Below are 22,227 nucleotides of genomic sequence, written 5' to 3'. Positions count from 1 at the left end.
TTGTTACAAAAGCCCATTTCTTAACATCAACGTTGAGTGTCTCTGAGTATCTGTCTTAGGTAGTAAAAAGAGCTATATTGACCCTGGTTTATTTCTTCTCCAGGTTAATCATCATGCATTGTCTACTTCATTTTTCATGTGATAATGTTTTCCTGTCTTTTGCTAGGGTGTCTGTCCTGGAGGTCCTGTAATTAGTGTGGTACTTCAAACTGAGCACTTAGCATAGGACTTCCTGTACTTTTATGATTCTCTTTTCATTCATAGTGACTTTTTCTTACACACATGCATGCATGTGCACACACACACACACACACACACCTTCACATGATTCTACTTGATACATTATGAGTTGGTTCTGAGAGGGGAACTTAGGATATGTCATATCCTAATACCAGACTTCAAATCTAAGAAGTGAGAAAAGAGGGACTTCTACCTCAAGCCCTCTTTCTCTCATTAGCCTAGAAATGCGACTCAAGCTGGAAAATCTCTATATTTAGCAGAATCTCAAGCAGCCAGGGGAACTTTTGGATGGCAAGTTCAGTTTCTGCCCACTGCCACAGATTTTAGCAAGAGAAATGGGACACTTTTATTAAAGTAGGCCTTTACAAAGACACTCATGCCAACACTCAGGGACATTCCAAATTGTCACCTTGCTTAGAGTCTCTGGACATTGGAGGTGCTGCATCCCATAGCAATGCAGAGCATGTAGTGATGAGGAAGAAACCTGGGGAACACTAACACTCTACACTAAAGCCTTCTCAATTGGAGACACACTAGAGTGGCGATGAACTTGACCAAGGCAGAGTAATAATTTTTGTGCTACTTTTATTCTTTGTGTTTCTATTCAAGACCCAGTATGTTTTCTTGGTATATTAGAGATATATACATGTGTATCAAAATATTTTCTCTTATTTTCCTTAAAAACATGTTTTGTAGAATAAGACACCTTTACTGTTGATCTTCATTCCATTTTCAATAGAATTCTATTTTGCATGTCCTCTGAATTCCATTGTCATCTTCCAAGCAGATAGCACCTCTGTCCAACTCCATGCTTAATCATGGTTCTCATTATTCCTGTTGTCCAGCTCATGGATAGAAGCATTATATTTCAATGTTTAAACTCTTATCCCTGTGGAATAACACAGGATATTGGTCTACATATAAATGCTGAAAACTTAATAGTCTCCCTTGTTTTAGTCAACTTTTTCAGTGCTGTGACTAAAAAACCTGACCATAACAATAAGAGAGGAGGAAAAGTTTATTTAAGGGTTCAGGATTTCAAAGGTCTTAGTCCATAGAAGGCTGGCTCCATTCCTTGACACTGAACATTATGGTGCTAGAGTGTGGTGGAGGGAAGCAGTTCACATCATGATTAGAAAGCAGAGAGAGAGAGATCTCCAATTGCCAGATACAAAATGTAGACCCCATAGCCACAGCCCCAATGAACTACTTCCTCCAGCCACACCACACCTGCCTCCAGTTACCACTCAGTCAATCCCATCAGAGATTAATTCACTGATTAGATTAAGGCTATAACCCAATAATTTCTCCTCCAGACCTTTCTGCATTGTCTCAGTGTGAACTTTTGTGGGATACCTCACATCTAAATCAAAACATCCCTGTAGAAATCATAACTCCAATGTAATATTTACATCTCTGCTTCTCAGTGTTCTACAACCCTTAAAAGAATACTATGGCCAAATAAGGTTTAGAAAGTGCTGTTTTCTATACTAACTCTTGCATAGTCACATTTCCTTATTCAAAACATTTAAGAAGTCCTACAGTAAAGTAACCAGTTCTGCCTAGTACTTCCCAAACTTATTTGTTTCAAGGAACACTTAATGATTTTCTATAAAAGACTCTTTTGGGGGCATGCTGGTCTAAACAATTTCTTTCAGCCTTGTCATAGAAATGTCATGGATACAGACAAAAAGCCCAGCTCTTTCAGCTGTATTCACTCTTACTTTTCTGTTACTTACGCAGTCTAATATTCTTCAAAGAAAGAAAATTAAATTGGTCTGACATTGACATTATTTGTTTGTTCAGAAATCCAACTTGAATTGTTACACAATATCTAGGGCTCCTCTGAGTGATGGAAAGTAATTTGATGATTTTTCTATTATTTTCCCTACTATTAAATTTGCAGTGACTGATTTCTGTTTTCCCAGGTGAACACATGGGTGTGTCATTATCCAGACAATTTCCCAAATGCTTTACATGCATTAGTCCATTTTAACTCACAACATTCTTATGACAAAGATACTACTGTTTTTATTTTACAGACGTGGAAACTTTTGATTGCAGGGGAAATCATCTTGTTTAAAATTTGGAGAGCTAGTTAAGGTGAAGGGGCAATTTGAATTCAGGTATGTCTTGATGCCAAGGACAGCACATTGATCCAGTTTGGTTCTCAGGTTAAATCTGAGTGATTTTTATCTGTTCTCTATTGGAGTTTAGGCTCCATTTTGATACCTGTTTAAACAAGTCAATCTTCTCCAAACCTACTTACTTTCTAGATCTGTACTTGCTTCTCTGCCTTTGAAGGCTCTCCTCTGTTCTTTCTTTAAATTCTCATGCTTCTCACTTCACCTCTTCTCAGTCTACTGTTTTTTAACGTGGCATTTCAATCTATTCCTGTGATCCTACTTCTCAGTCTTATTGGTTTAGCAGTAAACAACCAAATCTAGTTTCAACCTTTTTAGTGAGTCCAGACCAATTTTGCCAGCCGTCTGTAAAGATCTCAAAGTCAACCTGCTGGATACTAAATTCATTCCTTTCCCCCCAAGGTCCTTTCTCTTCACTTTTTATTGAAATCCTGTTCATTTTTCAAGACTGCTCTTCACTGCCAGCTCCTCTTTGAAGGCCACCTAAGCTCTCTCATGCAAAATCAATTGCTCTTCCCACTCTCCAGAGTTTTGATAATATATATAGACTTGCAAAACTATCTCTAGCAAAAATTATGATAATGAAGATAATGATAGTTACTCTATATAACATTTATTGTAGACTTTTGAACTTCATGAAATGCTTTATGTGTTTTATTGCCTACAAATTCCCTATTAGGTGTATACTATTATCACTTCAATTTTAATGATAAGGAAGCCAAAGCACAGAAAGGTTAAGTAAGCTGCACTAAGGTCCTGCAGCTAATGAAGGACAGAGCAAGTTTTAAACTCAGATCCATCTCACTACAGGAGCTAAAATATTAGCAATTTAAAAACAGGGTTTTTTTTTTTTTTTTATTGGTCCTTATAAATGTTTGTGGAATAGTTATTCTGGTGAATAAACAAGTACTCCTAATAACCCTGTGATATGCTCATGGGTTTATTGGTCTCCTCTCAATCTTCTCTGTCTTCTGGAAGACGTGATCTTCACAGATAAGCGACTCTAACACAAGAACCTTCCATCTCCAACAGGGAGAGACCATCTGAGAGCTTACCGGAAATCCAATAGGACAGAGTCTCACTGGTCCTCAGGGCCAATCCAGTCATCTATGGATAGCACGCTGGCTGGCTGGTTTTCACAGGCCTCACTAAGGCCTGTGTGACTTGACCACTGTCAGACTGTCACCATCAGTCTTTCAGGTTTAGAACCCTAATTCATTCAGCACATTAAGAAAAGTCTTCCTCACAGGGCCGGATGTATATTAACCAAGCTTGTTAACTCGTATATAAAACCAAAATACCAAATTACTCCTGCATAACCCCTAGTCTGCAGTCCCTTATCGGAAACTCATAGGACCAGATATGATTTGGAATGCAACATTTTTAGGATTTGAGAGCAGGAATATAGTGCACACGTATTATAGCAATACCCACTGCAGAACATCAGGCAGGCTCACTTAATCAAACATCTTTTATTTCTGTGGCAAACATAGGATTATTCTCACCAAGTGGTATAAGGGAAGACTATAAATAATAACCTATATCAATTCCAGTCCACTTTGCACCAAATTAGTGCAGATCACATTAAATAGTGCTACAGTATATTTTGAAAAAAAAAAATACAACTTTCCCTTTTAAGTTTTTTTTTTTTTTTTTAATTTGAAGACGAGGAATAAGAAATCGGGGACTACAATAAACTGAATAACAGTACAGAGCATTGTTTATGGGCCAAAATCTGGAACCTGAAGACCTAGATTAAATTTTAGTCATCTTCTCAATTTATTGAGATGATAGTAGGCAATTTTTTATCCTCTTATATATTTGCATTTCCACCATCTTTAATATCAGATAATTATTGACTTCACAGGGTTGTCATAAAAATTAAATGAATTAATACATATAAGGCATTTAGATAGTGCCAGAGACATAGTAAGAATAAAATAAAGTTAGTTGCTATGATCATTATATTTTATTGAGATCTAGCATATGATCAGCAAAGTCTATCCTTGGAGAAAAGTATATGGGGAGATAAATTGTGCCAAATGCCTATTTATTCATTCAAAATATAAAAAAACTATTATGGTGTTCAGAATATTCAAGTCCTTATGACCGTGTATTCTCTTTCCTGTAATAAAGTCTACATGCAGAGTCAGATAATAATCTGAAGGTTGCTTGGTGAGCACAGGATCAGGAAACTTAAATGGCTTTCTTGTTAATAACATCAGGTTGAAACACCCTGACACATCCTCCCTACCAGGGAGTCAGCCTTCCTAATGTCAATACAACTCCTAGGGTCTGCAGGATTACTGATTACCACTCCCTCTTCCTGAAACAGTGCTAGGACAGTACTGCCACCATAAGTCTCAGGTTGCTCCTTTTTCTAGGCTCCCACTTTCTGATGAGCTCATTCTTCTGTTCTCCAGGTATGTTAATACAGTAAGTCAGGTTAATGTCACCTCTTTCAAGTCTGCCATGTGTTATCAGGTCTCAGAGCCCTCTTATGGTCATAGGGTTACGTTAGCTCTCCATGCGTGGGTCATTTAGATGATGATTTCACAGCATACTTTTGTGAAGCAATCTTATTTCCCTCACTTGCAAATTCCTGGGAGACAATCAGCACACTTCCCATCAACAGCGGTTTGCATGGGAGACTCAGCTGGAAGGACATTGGATTCCTCTGGAAAATAAATGAGTCTGCAGAATGTTTTCTTACTCATTACCTTCTTCTTCAACTGACCTTTTTGGAGTTAGGACTCCCGATGGCTGCAGTCTGGCTGTGAGATCTAGTCACCTGTTTGATGGGTTGTTTTAAACCATCTATCACAACAGTAATAATTTTTTCTTTTGGCTTGAAGCATGCTGAATCCTTATCCCTTCTGCTTCCTTCTTGATGAAAAGCTGCTGAACCTTCCATAGATTCTCAAAAGGAGTTATAGCTTTTAGCACTGCATTAATCTGCTTCTGCAGATCAGGGTATTTATTTTTGAGATCTCCATCATGTTGACTTCTGTATTTGGACAATATAAAATAAGAACCACTGGGAAAAAATGGCACCTGAAAATATACTAATAGACACCCACCCTTCAGCTATTGCTTGGTGGGGGAAGGGTAGTAAAATTTTTAAAATGAAAAAGAACAAGAAAATATCATATTATATAATTATACTAGGTTCTCATCTCCCTAATTGCAGCAGAATTCCCTTAGAACAATCATTAAAGTAAAGGTGGAAGTAAGAAGGACTAGCTGAGGAGGGAAGAACTGCAAGTACCTACCTGGCAAGCCCCTCCTTATTCTTCTGGAAGATTGTAGCATAATGGCCTTTTGAGTTGTTTAACATGTATGTATTTGTCCACTGATGTGACATTTCTATTCTAAAAGGTATATTAGCACTAAGATAATATACTATGTATTGCAGAAGCTTCCATTAAAGTTCATAAATATCTGTGCTTTCTTTCCTCAGTACAAGTTTAGCATTATCTCAGACAGAGACCAGAAATGACATACTCCAATGTTCAATATGAAGGGTCAACTTGGACAAGGCCCTTGCACCTTCTTATGCCTCTTCTGTAAAATAAAATGACTGAATTAGATGATTTCTGAAATCTCTTTAGGTTCTCAAACTTTTATCACTCTTGAGAGTTAACTTATCTGTTCTTTCCCTTCCTTTTCTTCTTTTTTACCTTCCTATCAGCTACTTGTCTTAAGTATTTTTAAGGTTATTTCAGAAGTGAATTTAACCTAATGAAGTCTAAACTTCAGGTTCCTCCCTGATTTTTTCTAAATAAAAAAGTTCAATTTCATGTTCAAGTTTACATGTTAATGATAAGTTCTATGTTTTAAGGAGAACTCTCAAATTTGCAGGCCCTTATAAGCCCCACAAAAATCTTCATTTTTTCAGGGTGCCTTAGGAAAAAAGACAGATAGAAATAAAGTATCAAAATGGGATTTAAAAAGGAAGATCTTAGAAAAGGAATAGAAAGAAAATGAGCCAAACATTAACTGCTAGACAGTTTCCCTAGATGAGCATCCATTTATGCTCAAGCCTCTGAGTTTCATGAAACACAAAGCACTGACAAGAAATCTCCACATAACTTGTGCTATCAGAAGAGCATCATGGATCAAAGACAACAAAAATGTTAATTGAGCCTGAACTCAGTTTCAGTGGAACACTTCATAGGGAACAGAATCATGCTATGATCAAAAATTGTGTTTTCACAATATAGATATTGTTTTAGTCAGCTATTTTGCTGCTGTGACTAAATGACCTGACCAGCACAATTGTGGAGGAGAAAAAGTTTATTTGAGGGCTCATGGTTCCAGAGGTCTTAGTCCATAGAAGGCCAACTTTATTCCTCAGAGCTCAAGGTGAGGCTGAACATCATGGCGGGAAGGATGGTGGAGGGAAGCAGCTTACATCATGGCGATCAGAGAGCAGAGAGTGACTCCACTCACCAGAGACAAATATATATATATATATATATATATATATATATATATATATATATATATACACCCCAAAGCCACACCCCAATCCCCACCTCCTCCAGCCATACATACCCTACCACTTCAGTTACCACTCACTTAATCCCTATCAGGGGATTAAATGACTGATTGGGTTAAGACTCTTACAACCCAATCATTTCTCCTCTGAATCTTCTTGCACAAGCTCACAATCATCTGACAATGCAAAATATATCTAGTACATTTTCAAGAGCCCCTTTAGTCTTGATAGTTCCAAAATTGCTCAAAGTTCAATTCCAAAGTCTTCTCTGAGGCTCAAGGCAATCTTGCATTGTGAGCTCCTATAAAATTAAAAGCAATTTACAAATATCCAACATATAAAGGTACTGAATAAACATTTCCATTTACAAAAATAGGGGCATAGAAATAAGGGAAGGGACTGAAGCAAGGTCAAAATTCAGCCAAAATCCAAACAAGTTCTGTAGTTCAACATCCAGCACCTGGGGCATATGGCATTTTAATATTCTCTCCAAAGGGCTTGTGTAGCCTCTGCCCCTGTGCCCCTGTGGCAGCCCAAGTGGCCTTCCTGTTGACTTGTCTCTGCTCAATTCCTGCAGCTTTCCTTAACAATGAGCTGCATTATTAGCATTTCTTAATCTCAGGGGTCTCCACTGCAGCTTCAGCTTCCTCTTCAATTCTCCACACATTGCCTTCTCAGGCTGAGCCCACAGGGAATTTGATCCTGCTGCACCTTGCCTGGGCTCCAAGACCTTCCTTTGAAATCTTGGTGGAAACCTCCATGACCCCCAGCTCCAGCATTCTGCATTCCTGCGGAACCAGCACCACATGGTTGACGCCAAGGTCTGCTGCCATCTCGAGCGATAGCCAAGCCTTCAGAGACCCTTTTTGCAGTAGCCTCTGAATGTCTGAGTGGCTGAGAACATTGAAAAAACTTCCTAGGCCCCTTTGTGCTAGAAGGGTATCCCACTGGTCTCTTCTCAAGAGAATTCTCACCTTTATTCCCTTGTGATTGAGATGGGTGTGGTCTTGCCAACTTCAATGCTCTCAAGCCATCTTTCTTATTGTCTCTTGGCAAAGTCTTTAGCATTTCTGTAGTGGCCTTAATGTCTTTAAAAACTGCAACTTCCTTCTCCCTAGTTTTACTCCAGTCTTTCAGGTTCACTTTTTCCAGATCTTTCTGCTCCACTTTCTACTCCGATTTTCACAATAAATTTGGCTAAAAGCCACCACCAATATCCATGTCACTGCCTGAATGCTATGTTGCCAAGACATTTCTTCTGCCAGATTAAGAAGTTCCATCACTTCTAAAGTCAACCTTACAGAAAGTCTCAGAACATGGGCAAAATTCAGACAATTTCTCAGCCAGAACATAACATGAATGGCCTCTACTCCAAATTCCAATAGAGTCCTCCTTTTCTGAACCCTCTTGAACTGGGTCTTCACTGATTATGGTCCTATTGCCATTCTGGTCTTCTGAGCTCCCACCTGAATTGGCCATTAATCTCTGCTTAAAACAATTTAAAGCATTTCCAGACTGCACTACTATGCATCTCAAAATTCCTCCCACCAATTCAAAAAAGCTCCAAAATCTTCTGAAACACATGGTAAAGTTAGTCACAGCAACAACCCCACTCTTGATACCAATTTCTATTTTAGTCAACTTTTTTGCTGGTGTGACTAAATGACCTGACCAGCACAACTACAGGGGAGTAAGAGTTTATTTGAGGGCTCATGGTTTCAGAGGTCTTAGTCCACAGAAGGGTGACTCCATTCCTCAGGTTCAAGGTGAGGCAGAACTTTATAGTGATAGAATGTGGCAGAGGGAAGCGACTCACATTATCAGGAAGCAGAGACAGAGACTCCACTGTCCAGATACAAATATGTATATCCCAAAGCCACATTCCAATTCCTAACTCCTCCAGCCACACCCTACCACTTCAGTTGCCACTCAGTTAATCCTTATCAGGGGATTAACTCACTGATTGGGTTAAGACTCACACAACCCAATTATTTCTCCTTCAAACCTCCTTGCATTGTCTCACATGTGAGTTTTTTGGGGATACCACATCTAAATCATAACAGAAAACTTCATGGAAACATGTAATAAATTTGTGTAAATATACATTTGAAGCTCTTAGGTATCAGCATCATCCCAGGAAAATATGAGAGACACAGAAAGGACAGGATTAGGGTGAAGCCCCCTTGGTGCTCTCAGGCAAAACCAAAAACAATCACAAATAAATTGATACACTGATCATGGAGGCTGTAAGATCACAAAGGAGAGAGCAGCTAACTCACATCAGGGATATGAAAAAAGGAAGGGAAGAAATAACTTCGGAGCTCAGTTTTAAATATAAACATATTCTTTACATAATAGATGTCACATCACAGGGAATGTTTAAAACCGCCAACATGTGCCTAGACAATTTTCCTGAGTATAATCTGATTTGCTTGTCACTTATGGTCACAGTCACTGTTGTAAGATGCAATCGAATTCATTGATTCCTTCCTCACAGACTCTAAAGACACCCACCTTTCATGAAATGAATTGCTGCAATTCATTTCCAAGTCTTCCTGTCTTATATTCTAGAGTGTTTGAAGGATTTCTCATGGCTATCTTGTAGTCTTTTTAATAGATGTGAGAGGTTTATGAAATTCTTCAGGTGTCTGCAGAAAACCCAAAACAAGGTATTTAGACATTGTAGAATAAGAACCATTAGGAAAAAAATAGCTTCTGAAACTATACTAATGGACATCTTTGGTGTTCAGATATTTCCAACTTCAAAAATCTTTATTCAAATGAGCAGTTAAAAAATCTTTTCTAAGCAATTCCCATTTTACAGCAGTGGAATAGAAAGTGAGTCATCTGGCTGTACCTCAAAAAAATTGTAAATCACAAAATGAAGAAGAGCCTGAATTTTAAGCATCCAATGCTTGGAAATAATATCTTCATGAGGAAAATAGGATCTCGGAATGGCCTTGTCTAGCATGGAGTATATACTTGGAATGAACATGACTTTCCTGCACTGATATCCCGGAGGGGATGGAAACATTTCTTTCTGAAGTATTCAACTGCAGCAAGTACTGCATCGAACAATCTTGCAGTTTTTCTTTCCATTTTGTCCGGCCAAACACCTTAAGAACTTTACCAGATATTATGCATGGACTTCTGACTCCATATAAGTTTGAAAACACATGAAAAGTCTCTTCTGCTATCTTAACTTCCGTTCTCTTTGATGGATTACAACAAGCAAGCAGTTCCTTGCAATGGAGCAGGATGTTCAATCATGGGGAAATTTGGAGCTTCTGCAATTGATTCTAAAATTATGATGCTGCTATCATACCTAACTCAACAGGGAATTTTCAAAAAAATAAATAAATAAAGATTCAGTCCCAAGTCAATGTCACACTGCAGCAAAGACAGTCTACTGAAGTGCAGGGTCAGGAATCCAGCCATTCTTCACAGAAATTACATTCAACTTGAAATTCAGTTCATAGAATAGAGTTAAAATATGGAAATGGAAATTTAGTTTTCCAGTTTTGGTTTATCAGAGATCAGTAATTAAGCTGAAGCACTATAAGCTCTGAGTATTTAAAATCAAGAAATTTTTAATGTATCTAATAACTGAAAATATTTTGTTCCTTCCAGGAAAAAAAAAAAAATAAAAAAAAACCCTACCAAGCCTTTATTTCTCATTCTCCCCTTTCTGATCAGACATAAGAAAATATCTCTTGGTTTTGAAAAATACCAAGCCAGAAATTTCTGAGCAAGCTACAATGATTAGTTAAAATAAGTAGAGGGCAGTTGTTGAAAGAGAAGTACTATAATAGAAGTATAACGATTCTTACAGTTAACACCTGTTACTACACCTTCAGCGATGTGGAGAACAAGTCGAACAGCTCATTAACAGCTATCATTTATTGGCTATGTACCATGTGTCAGACATGTTTATGGATTATCTTGTTCAATCCTCACAGCAGCCCCATGGAGTTGGTATTACTGGTTCCTTTTCTGGCGAGGAAACAGAAGCTAGGGAACTTGCCTAAAATCACCCAATTCGTCAGTATTAAAGCAGGACTGTCACCCAGGTCTGCGAGATTCCCATCTCATGCTTTCAGTCCCATCACCACCCAGATTTGTTGGTGAGCATGGAAGTCTTTGACTTTTAACTAGCAATATCCATCGGAGTATTGCTTGATGAACCATCCATAGCAATAATAGGCATACGGCAAGGATGGATACAACACGTACGACTTGTGAAGCAATGATCTGAGGGCTTTCCATCTATCAATTTATATGATCCTTACAAAAACCCAGAGAGGTAGGAGACTAAGCCAATTTGATTGAAGGCATAAGCAACTTGCCCCAAGGTCACACAGTTGGTGAGATTTAGGGGTCAGAGTCATGCTTTGAACTCAGATGGCCTGGCAATTGAACCTCTGCTCTTGACCGCAGCACTATATATTGCATGGTTAGAAGTTTTAACCTGGATACAGACTAAATTTATGTCTACATTCATCCCAAGTTAGGCCACATTCTGAAATGACTCTACTACCTTAGCACAACTTGTGAATTAAACTGAAAGCTGAAAAATCAATGAGGTCCATGATCAATATGAACTACCTAATGTATTCTTGAATTATTCTGCTCAATTAAGTTTCTATTACAGGGTTTAATCCACATATCTGACAAGTAAAGCAGGAATAAAAATGATGGTTATTTGAAATTAATCAAAAAAGTGCCAAATGATTTTCAACAGCTAGCACATGCATATCATAACACATTTAAGAAGACCTATTGCATATGTGGATATATTTGCTCAGGTCCACTCAGTGACTATTTAGTTCTCTGTGCCCAGAACATAAGCCTAGCTCAGTACCTGTTTTGAGCCACAAACAAATATTCATGAACCTTATGGGAAAGCTCAAAATACTTGCCACCATGAGGTTTTCTTGCACCAGCTGTTGAAGTTGAACATTAATTTTCCAACTCTGATTAGCCCGGGATCTAAAAAATGAAAGCAAATTGGTTTGATTTTTTTTCTGTGCTAATTACCTAATGGTCTGAATGTTATCAAGTGTCAAGTTTCTGAGATTTGTATATTAAGTTAAAGATGTCATGTACTAAGAAATAGCTAACAGTTTTTCTTTACTGTTTTCTTTCTCTGCAGGTATTCCCAGTATTTCCAGTATTGGTAGTAAGTAAAAAAAAAAAAAAAAAAAAAAAAAAAAAAAAATCACCAAACCAAGTCTAGGCTAGCTTTGCTTTGTTGTTTGACTCCTCAGATCTATTTTCCCAGAGTCCATTTCTGATGCAATAGAGGATTTTCCCTGTGAATTGCATTTTTGTGTTCATTTTCTGCACAGTTGTGGTAAGAACATAGAACAGTTATTTATGCACAACTCTCCCATGGACATGTCAGTGCCAAAGCTTTCCTGAATACTTTTGACCAATGATGGCCACCTGTACAGAGGTACAACAACTTGGAAACCATAGTTCATTTAGAAAACATGGAAACAATCCTATTCACCCATACATAGTAGCCAACAAACAAATTGAACTATTTTTCTATGACTGGATATGGATTTCTAACATAATTTAGAAAAGCAGAGAATGAATACCAATGAATGCCTTGAGCGTATTCATTAGAGTAAAAAAAGGGGTGAGGGCATGAGGAGAGGGGAAGGGAATTTTGTTAATGCATTAAAGTCGAGGTTTTATGAAGACCAGAAAGAGGCAGGTTTAGCATTAGTCTTTCTGGAGGAATGAAGGAAAAAATTATTCAGTATGTCCAATTTCCCTCCTAAAAGGGTGACCCACATATTCTTCAGGCTTATGTCCTAGGTTTATGTTTAATAGAGAAGGGGTATGTGAAATGTATACAGAATTTAGGAGTCAGAGGACCAGAAAATCTTGCAAGGAGTCTTTCTGTAAAAATCTAAGCAACTGAAGAGGAATCCCTCTTCAACCCTCATGTAACACTTTTCCAGTATCATTGTAAAGAACATGCTCCAGCTTCCATGGGAGTCTGACTGTAGCTCCCTTTTTGCACATGAAACAATGACACTCCAACAACAAACTTCACTCTGTGTCTAATAACCTTTCAGAGCAGAATTTGGCATACTGCTGTATATTGCACCCTGTATCTCTGATGGCTAAAACTTGGGAACAACTGTTGAATAACCAATTAGAAATAAAGCACTGAGGAATCCTCGGTTATGCACTATAAAAGAATTGTCACTGTAGTGTCACCCCTCAAAGATGTGTGTCATAAGAACTGTACCAGGCACGGTGATCACAGTGTAAATAACAGCAGTTGGAGCATTGCTATACCCAACATAAAAAAGCAATACTCTGATAATTTGGATGAAACAACTTCCCTCCTCTTATAAATGCACAGTCAGGTCCTCCAATTTATAAACCAACCTCCTTTACTTAAGCTTGTGAATAGGTCCAGACACTGATTTGTCAGTACTAGACATGTTAAATGCCATGAAAATCAGTGGTTTTGTAAATAGCAGTAGTGTTCACATCCATTTAGTGTTCACAGCCTAATGCTATTGCATCTTTTTGTGAACTTAATCAAAATGGTATCAGTGTACAACCTGGCAAATGAGAGCCCATAGCTTTAATAGTCTAAATTTTCTGCCTAACTACCTCCCAGGGCATTTGGCTGACTGCATAGGTGCCCCACAGTGTGCTCCTTTCAGGCCTTGACAATTGTATTTGCATATGCATTTTAGAGCAGAAGGGAACCAAACAGAACCAAGCTCAGACAAATTATTGAGGCTGCCTTTGTGATCTGGCCTGTAAAAGTTTCAGAAATGGATGGATGGAAAAGTAGTTCTTTGGCTCTGGTTGTGTTCTGTTCGGAGTGCCAGTTGCGTGTTGCATGGACCCTCTGACTGTACTGCTCACTTGACATCTCATTCGGCAGCTTTCACCACATCCCCCATCTCTGAGCATCAGCAGATGTTGACCTTTTACACACTGAATTGGGAAAATTCCAGTGTTGTTTTCCTTTGTTTTATTTTGAAATCAGTGGTGACCTGAAAGGATGCTTTGTTGTGCCTTTGGAAAATGTATTAAACTTTACTATCAGGAACCTAGGAAAATTTAGCTAATAATATCTATGGACAAAAAACTTCTGTCTCAAAGTGACAGTTTGTATCTGCCTTCAGTACACCCACGGCTTCTCAGCTTGGAATGCAATGGGTGTTTTCTCAGATTTCCAAACAAGAGGATGTACGAGCTCCCAGGGGTCACCCAACATCACACACGACTAGTTTGCCTATTGCCTGGCTTTTAAGGTACAGAGATTTTATGATAAAACCATCAAACGTGATCATATCTTCTAGGCTGCTTTAATGGCATTCGCAAATTCCTTCTTTGTGGGCTTATAAGGTGCTTCCCGGGTGCACTGGTGAATTCCTTTTCTCTCTGAAGGGCAAGAATGTAGACAATTCACTGCCTGTTCTAGACGGTGTGGCAAGGGAGTTTTCCAGGGTCAAGAGAGAGAAGAGGAAACTACTTAGATTTTTAACTAAGTTTGGGTATTTCCAAGGGCTTTTCCCTCTACCCCAAAGAAGAAATCAATGAGCATAATTCCACAAGCTATATAGGAAGATACCATTATAACAAATACAACACCCATGAGACTCTGATCATCAATGTGTATCTCAAGGAAAATAAATGATGTATATTATTGATGTAAATTATTGATGTATGTAACCATAAGTTTACATACATATGCTATATACACAATGATTAAAGGTTTTGGCATCCAAATAGGTTTCAGTATAGATCTCAAATTGTCCATGTACACTCAAAGGTGTACATGGACAGAGTGGTCATCCTTTCCGATCATCCGCTAAAAATACTTTTGAAACAAATTTCCCTTAAGGTCATTTGTACCTGCTATTTTCTATTAAGAAATAGGTTTCCAAACATCCCAAGGGTACATGATTTAAAACTCAGTCATTTTGATGTGCTTTCACCATGACTGAAAAAATACTGATGATAATGTGACCAATTAATAATCTGTAGCGCTGTGAGCCTTATCATCAATATATTGTTTTATCTTACCTGATGTGATACCAATTCATTCAGGTTTCACTTTTTTTTATAAAGTGTACTTATAAGTAAACATTCACGATTTTATTTAAGTGAACATTTGTTGATGCCAATGATCCAAATTAATAGTGGCTTGTTGTGGGTGTTTTTGTTAAAGTGATAAACTAATCATTGACTTCTACCATATATTATGTGACCCTTAGTCCTGCAAATGATTCCACTAATTATGTAAACAATATAGTATAAATAGCACAATTAGACAATCAAGAATTGGCTTAATGAACTAGTAGCTTTGTGTGGGTGATTATCACTTCTTACAAAAGCAAATGACAGATGAGTCAGAGGTTAAAGGTAGACCATGCACGAAATGAAAGATCACATTAAGAAAGAACTTGGAATTTTTAAATACGTAGAAATGTCTTAGAATACCAACACACAAAAAGATGCAAATCTTGGTGACTCTGCTTATAGATTATTTCCTTAATTCCTTTCGTATGACTGACACGATGATATATAAAGCAGGGAATATTGATGAAGTCATTCGACTCCCTTTCCCCAGCCTCTGCCATCCCCAAATTATTCAATTCGAAACAACAGTTCACTTAAGGGAAATATCTCATTTTCCTGTTTTCTCTTATAATGAGCATTGCCTTCATCACAGAGTTAAAAATTCATCTCTAATTTGATTTAATTGGCAGGACTATTAAACAAGGGAAGTGCTACCTGCAGGGATCCATCAGCCTGTTGAGAAAGCCCAGAGATGTTTTCATACTTGAAAACATTTGATGCCAGTTGGAGACCTTGTAAAAGTTATTTTCCATACAGCATCTAAATATTTTTGTGCAGTGCCAATTTATTGTAGAAACTTGGATCGTGAGGAAAATAACAAGGTTAATCATTTCCCCACCCAAGGGTTATTAATAATCATGTTCATGCTATCCAGAGAGCTTCAGTGTGTGTTTGCTGTCTTTTTCCCCTTTACTTTAATACTTCTAAATCCTCCAAATAAAAGTTTCATTTGAATTGCCCTTTAACTAATTAGATTTTATATAATGAGGGAAAAAATTATGGGGCTAGTGTAACGATATAGCAAATTGCATGGTGTGCTACATTAATTTTGAACTGTTTGCTGATGTTCTAGAAGGAAAACTGAGGTCCCAGGTGAAATGTCTTTGGGAATGTTCTATCATGTACCCAGTATCCTCATCACAGATCCATTTCATATTTGTGTAACTAGCATTTCACATTCATAAAACCTTTGTAGTTATCCTAAAATTGAATGAACATTAGGATGTAGCTGCCTCCTTAATCCTGAAGAACAAATCAAATAAATCCAATGAAGGAGCAGGGAAGAATCTCCTATTTAAAAAAAAAATCTGAGCAGTTTACCAATTGTTATTGGCGACAATTGCCCATCTTAAGCAAAATGACTTTTTCATGTATTAACCTTTTCCCAGGCAAATTATAGAAATTCAAGCCACTTTTTTTTAAGTGTGAGCTGCTATCTCTACCTTCGCTAGGTATCTTTATGGAGTCAGGACATTTCTAGTTGAAACAAAGATTTGCCAAGATTTCAAAAACATTCTATAATGGAACTTTGAACATGTTAGTTGTAAATTCCTGAAAAATAGTATTTTCTTCAAGTGTGTGAATATCCATTGAAGTGTTCTTGGAGTACCAATGCAGAGACCAATTATCCACTATACCTCACAAGAAAAGTTAGCCACAGCACTTTGCTTGGAATCATAGGGAGATGTAGCCACATGTTCCCAGAATTCTAGTTTTCAAATAGTGAATCTGAAGCTCAGAGTGGTCAAATAACATGCCCAATGTTATTGGCCAGGCATGGCTATCTGACTTCAAAGGCTACATAGAACATTATAACAAGTGGAAGAGATTAGAAAAAAAAATTCCAGATTTATAGGCCCCCTACTCCAGTTCCTCCTAATCCACTACACTGCTCACAAAGACCTGTTAATTCTTGAATTGACTCATTTTGTTCAGGGAATCATAGAGTCCTGGAGAAAAGTAGAAGTTCAGGTTTCCATACCTCACTGTGTTGCAAACAGAAAGAACTTACACACATGGAGTCTGAGGACAGGTGATGGGAGACTGTGACCCTCCTCCATCAAAATACATCCCTCCTGTACTAACAAACATCCCCCATATAATGGGGAAGAGAAGATATGTATAGGTGTAAGATACATTATAGAACATGAAGCAGTTCATGAAATTAGCTATGCAAATTATGAAACATGCTTATATATGTCTGTTTATATATTGAGACAGTGGCTTATAGCAAATCAAAACTCCATGTGCCATCTCAAAGATAGATCTACCACTATCACTTGAAATTCATCTTCCCCTCCAGTTTAATGATGCTGTGCTTCTGGGAGTAGACTGCAAGCTAAGAATAAAATCAAGATTACCTCCAGGCTCTGGGGATTTCTCCTGAAAAACTTCAGGGTTTTCTGTAGACTCCTTTCAAGGCATCAATAATGCTCTTTAAAGATTCCCTGAGGAACAATAGCAATGACTGTATAAACCCAAAGGGACCCTGTGATCTTATCTCCACCCAGTTTTCTCCTCAGAAGGCTCTGGAAGAAGCATGGTTAGTGGAGGCTCACTAACATCCTCTGAGCAGCAAATTTTTATATCATGATGACACCCCGTTTCTCACAAGGTGCCACTTCTTAGAATTAGAAATCTATATAAATGTTAGTGTTGCTGAGAAACATGAAGATCAACTCATCCAACTTCATCATTTTATAGATAAAGCAGTTAAAGCCTAAATGAATCATCTAAAGTATCCGGATAGAAGGCAAACAGAATTCCAGCTCAATGCCCAATCTCTAATGAGGACCCATCACATTGTACCATGACTTTAGAACTTACCTCTTCATTTATTTAAATTACTATAAGATAGTATGTGGTAGATTTTCTAGGAAAAAAAAATCAGTATAAATTCCCTTTGATGGAAAGCATGGTCACATTTTACTCTGTCCTTAAAAGCGCTCCATAAAATGAATTGAAAGCAGCCTACTCTTCATGCTTATTGAATGCTGTGTGTGATAAAAGACGGCTGCATATTCTAAAGCATTCCCACCTTTAAAACTTTCTTGATATAAATAAAATGCCTTTAGCTTTTTGCTTTAAGCTTGCTTTTCAGTTAGCTTCACTATGGTGTCAGAACTAAATGGTCAGGTTGAGCAATTCTAATATGGTTCTTCTCTTCATCTTATAGAGCAGAAAGCTTTTAGGGGGCACAGAACAGGAAAAAATCTTTTTTCCAGAGTCTCATTTTTATAATGGGAAACTCAATTTTTCTTATTCATGAAAATGGATTTGTTATAAAATAATGAGGAGTTCTTAACAAATAAAAAGAATTAAGAAAAACCACATATTTGGTTCATATTTTAAGCTAATGTGCTTTTACATGAAAAGAAACTTGGAAATTAGCATTTTTATATTGTTAAAGGCTAAGAATCAAATATTTCTCATAATATTGAAAATGATTTCTATTGCTTTCTGAATAATACTATTGATTAATATAGGTCCTAGGACTGGATTATTCCCTAAAGTAAGGTATATCATATGAAAGCTTCCTTAAATATCAGAACACTTGCATTGGGAGAAATTAATGTTGAGGAAAAGAATTGGGAGAGCATATTATTTTCTCTACTTCAAGTCAATAAGAACTATTCATACTACAGTAATCTGATTTTTATTACAACAGGAACCACAAATAGAATAAGAACTAACATCCATTGAATACTCATTATAATATGAAGCAAATATCAATTAATTCAGTTTTCATGACAACCAGTTACAAGCAGTGTCATTATTCCCACTTCACTGATGAGAAAACTCAGGCACAATGTTAAGGAACTTGTTCAAGTGGTAGAATTGCAATTCTGGCATGAGCTCTGTTGACATGCACAATATATTAAAAATTTCCCACAGAATAGATATTTTCTAGGCTTTCCATAGATGTAATTCAAAAATTCAAAATAACAATACAGTAAATAGCAACTGATGGGCCTTATGGAAATTTTGTTTACTTTTAGAAAGGGCAATTGTGTGGTAGTATGTGATCATGGTCTCCCTACTTCATACATAACTATAGTCTTTGATGGACAGTAGAAGAGATCCTCTAGATAAATTCAGTCCATTTTTTCCAAATGAAGCCAGAAACCTTAAGAAAGGAGATTCGTAAATGGCTATTCCTGTCTGACCATCTTCAAACATGTAGTGATCCCTCCTCCCGCTGACAGTTCTTTCTCAACTCCAGTTTAGGCTTCACTGGGACAATTGATAGGGCCATAGTCAAGGCCTGCCACAATAATTTTCCCCTCACACAGCAAACTCAATCCCCTAGATTCTCCATAGGGCATATGTGTCTTCCCAATGGGTTTCCTCCTTCTCTGAGAACTTCGGTGTGATGCTGCCTGGCCATGAGGGAACTATTGGTGGGAATGGAACTTAGCTAAAAGAAATCTTCTGCAACATCTTTCTCTTATGGATAAGGAAACTGGAGTTTAGAGAAATTAACAGCCAGACAGCTCCCAAGTGGTAGAACTGGGACCAGACTCCACATCGTATGACTCACAAGGCCATTTGCCTTATAACAAAGTACCACTCTGAGACCTTCATACTGACCCAGAAATTTTCCCTGGTTGAATTCTGAAGAAAATGAAATTAATAAATTTGCAACAGTTTACCCAAAGGGGAAATACAAATACTTTTGATATATTTTAATTTTTTTCCTATTTGCAATTTATATCTATTTGAAACAAGTAGCCAGTGGCTAAGAATTCTCAGAGGTTTCATTTTATACAAAGACATTCACTGGCTTTGGATATGATAAGATAGAATTTGTCTCCATTACACTGTTCATAAAGCCTCCAATGTGCCCTAATTTACTTCTAGGAATTAAGAGTTTGTTAGTAATATTTGTATTTATTTCATAACAGGATCGTAGAGTAACAAAAGTTACCAGAGAGTAATAGGCTAATTGTAAGTGTTTTCTTACTTGGCCCTGCAATTGCAAAATAATTTTTTTTTTTTAAATATAAGATGAGATGTTAAGTTTAAAAGACCATGAAGGCAAGATATTAAAATGTATATGGAAACACTATATGAGTTTAGAGTCAACAAATATGAATATCCAGCATTTCAAGACACCTTTTTTCCTCCCAAGGAAAACACATAGCATGTAAAGTTTGCCCCATTGGAAATATATATATATATACATATGTATGTATATATATTTATATATTTATTTCCTCTGGTGGTTCTGAGTTTTAATTTTTCAGCAACATTAGATGTCCTAAATAATGAAAATTATTTGAAAATGTTTCTAGTTGTATTCTCAGACAAAAACAAGGATTCCCCCTGCCCAAGAAATTCTCTTAGTTATATGATACAGCAGAAGAGCATTAAACTGGAACCTCAGCATCTGCTGGAAAAATCATAAAATACTCCTCAAAAAAGAGCTGTATTAGAATAAAGACACAGATATTTTATTTATTGGAATATGGAATAAAGTTTAATTTATGGAGTTAATTTCTAGAACTCTTTTCTAAACTATTATGAAATATTGCCTCTACTTAAGTATTTTGGCACAGCTTATTAAAAAGTAATAAATCATATTATGACTTCCATTTCATCAAAATAAGTCAGTAAGAACTTAACATTAAACTTGGAATCATCACCCCACTTATGACCTGTATTTGGTACTATTAGAGAAAAAGGAGAGAAATATTTGATGCTTAATAATATAAATATATTTTACATAAAATCATGCCAATGATATGAAATCTTTTTCAACACAATTTCTAGTAATAAAATTAATTCTCTCAAAATGCAAATGTGTAGTTTTTCAAAACTGATCATCAAAGATCACTTTTTCTAGTAATTTAATGTCTATGTATAGTCAAAATGCTCAAATGAAAAGCAGCTTTCCATCAGTCACTCATATATTTTGTCTACATGTGATCAAATATTTATTTATTTAATAATACCTGGATATTCATAAATTTTGATAGATACAGCAATATTATAACTAAGATTTTCCTGGCCTTTGTGTATACATATATGAAAGAAGAGCAAAACAGACCAACAGCTGTATGAGACCTGTGAGCTCAGCTCTTGTAACAAATATTTTTAAAATGGAGAAATAGTGAAAGGCCCATGTCCTGCAAGAATGTTATTGGCTATAATCTAATGAGGGAGGAAACAATCTGATAATACCTGTTTACAGTAGCCTAGCCACTTGATATCAATTTCTCAATTATTAGATATTTACTGAAGCCCTCTTCAGGGTTTTGCCCTTCTTCAAAGAGATCCAATCTAATTAGGAAGATGAGAAATAGACCTATGAAATTTTAACTAGCAATATGAAGGTTTACGCCTGTCCATATGTCAGTGAAAGATCAGGAGCAGTGACAGCAAATATTGCAAGAGTATGAAGGCAAGAGTTGTCCTTTTGGACTTGGGTGGTCCTGCAGGATGATGCAAGAGATGGGCTTTGAGCTGGCCTTAATGGATAATAGGTTTTGAGTCATAAAATAGCTACTTTGATAGTCAGGCATATGCACCTTAAAAGCAGTTTTAAAACATCAAATCTTAATCCTGGTTGTTCTAAAATTATTTATTAATTTATCTATTATTTATATATCTATTTAAATGGGTGAACCCAAGACAGAAATACTATCAATTCATAAGTTAAACAAATTAAACAATGCTTTTAATAATTTCTGTATTGGGACCCATAACTCCAGAAACACCTTTTGAGCTAAAAGCCCCACTGAAACATACACACATTCATGCATACAAACTTTAAGTATGATTGGAAGCACCTTGGACTATTTTTAAGCCAGAACCACCAGTCATCCCTCTTTCCTTCTCTGAGAAATTGCATCTTTATAAATAGGAAATAGATCCACTTCATTTCCGAGATAATGCTCACACTTAAAACATACCCCAAAGAATCTCTCATGAAAGACTAATGCAACCAGTTCATATCTGTAAATATAAATTGAATAGAATGGAATCCTCAAGTGAGAAATTATTTCTTTAGTGTTATCTTCTAGTTTCAGGCACCAGCTTTACTTATTGGTCTGGATGGCTGAAGTCCCTATTTGGTTTTTTGTGTAAGAACACTGTACCTTATTTCAAAAGCAAATGTATAGCTTTGTTAGGGAAGTGGCTATATACTTAATGTCCATTCAGTGTTTTGGGAATCATCAGTTGCTTGCTCTCGTTTGGTGTGGGAGTCATGTTTTG

At 36.8% G+C, this 22,227-nt stretch overlaps 1 protein-coding gene across 5 annotated transcripts in view; it reads left to right on the top strand.

The window, feature by feature from the left end:
• The window catches only part of Ntng1 (netrin G1), a 319,935-nt gene that overhangs the window by 235,876 nt on the left and 61,832 nt on the right, over window positions 1–22,227 (top strand). For all 5 annotated transcript variants that reach the window (XM_047523631.1, XM_047523628.1, XM_047523630.1 and 2 more), the window contains exon 4: window positions 12,038–12,064. In XM_047523631.1, coding sequence (XP_047379587.1) covers window positions 12,038–12,064 — 27 coding nt within the window. The remainder of the gene's footprint in view (window positions 1–12,037; window positions 12,065–22,227) is intronic.

This window comes from Sciurus carolinensis, chromosome 1 (genome assembly GCF_902686445.1).
Source record: "Sciurus carolinensis chromosome 1, mSciCar1.2, whole genome shotgun sequence".
Lineage (NCBI taxonomy): Eukaryota > Metazoa > Chordata > Mammalia > Rodentia > Sciuridae > Sciurus > Sciurus carolinensis.
This window is presented reverse-complemented; position numbering and strand designations above follow the sequence as displayed.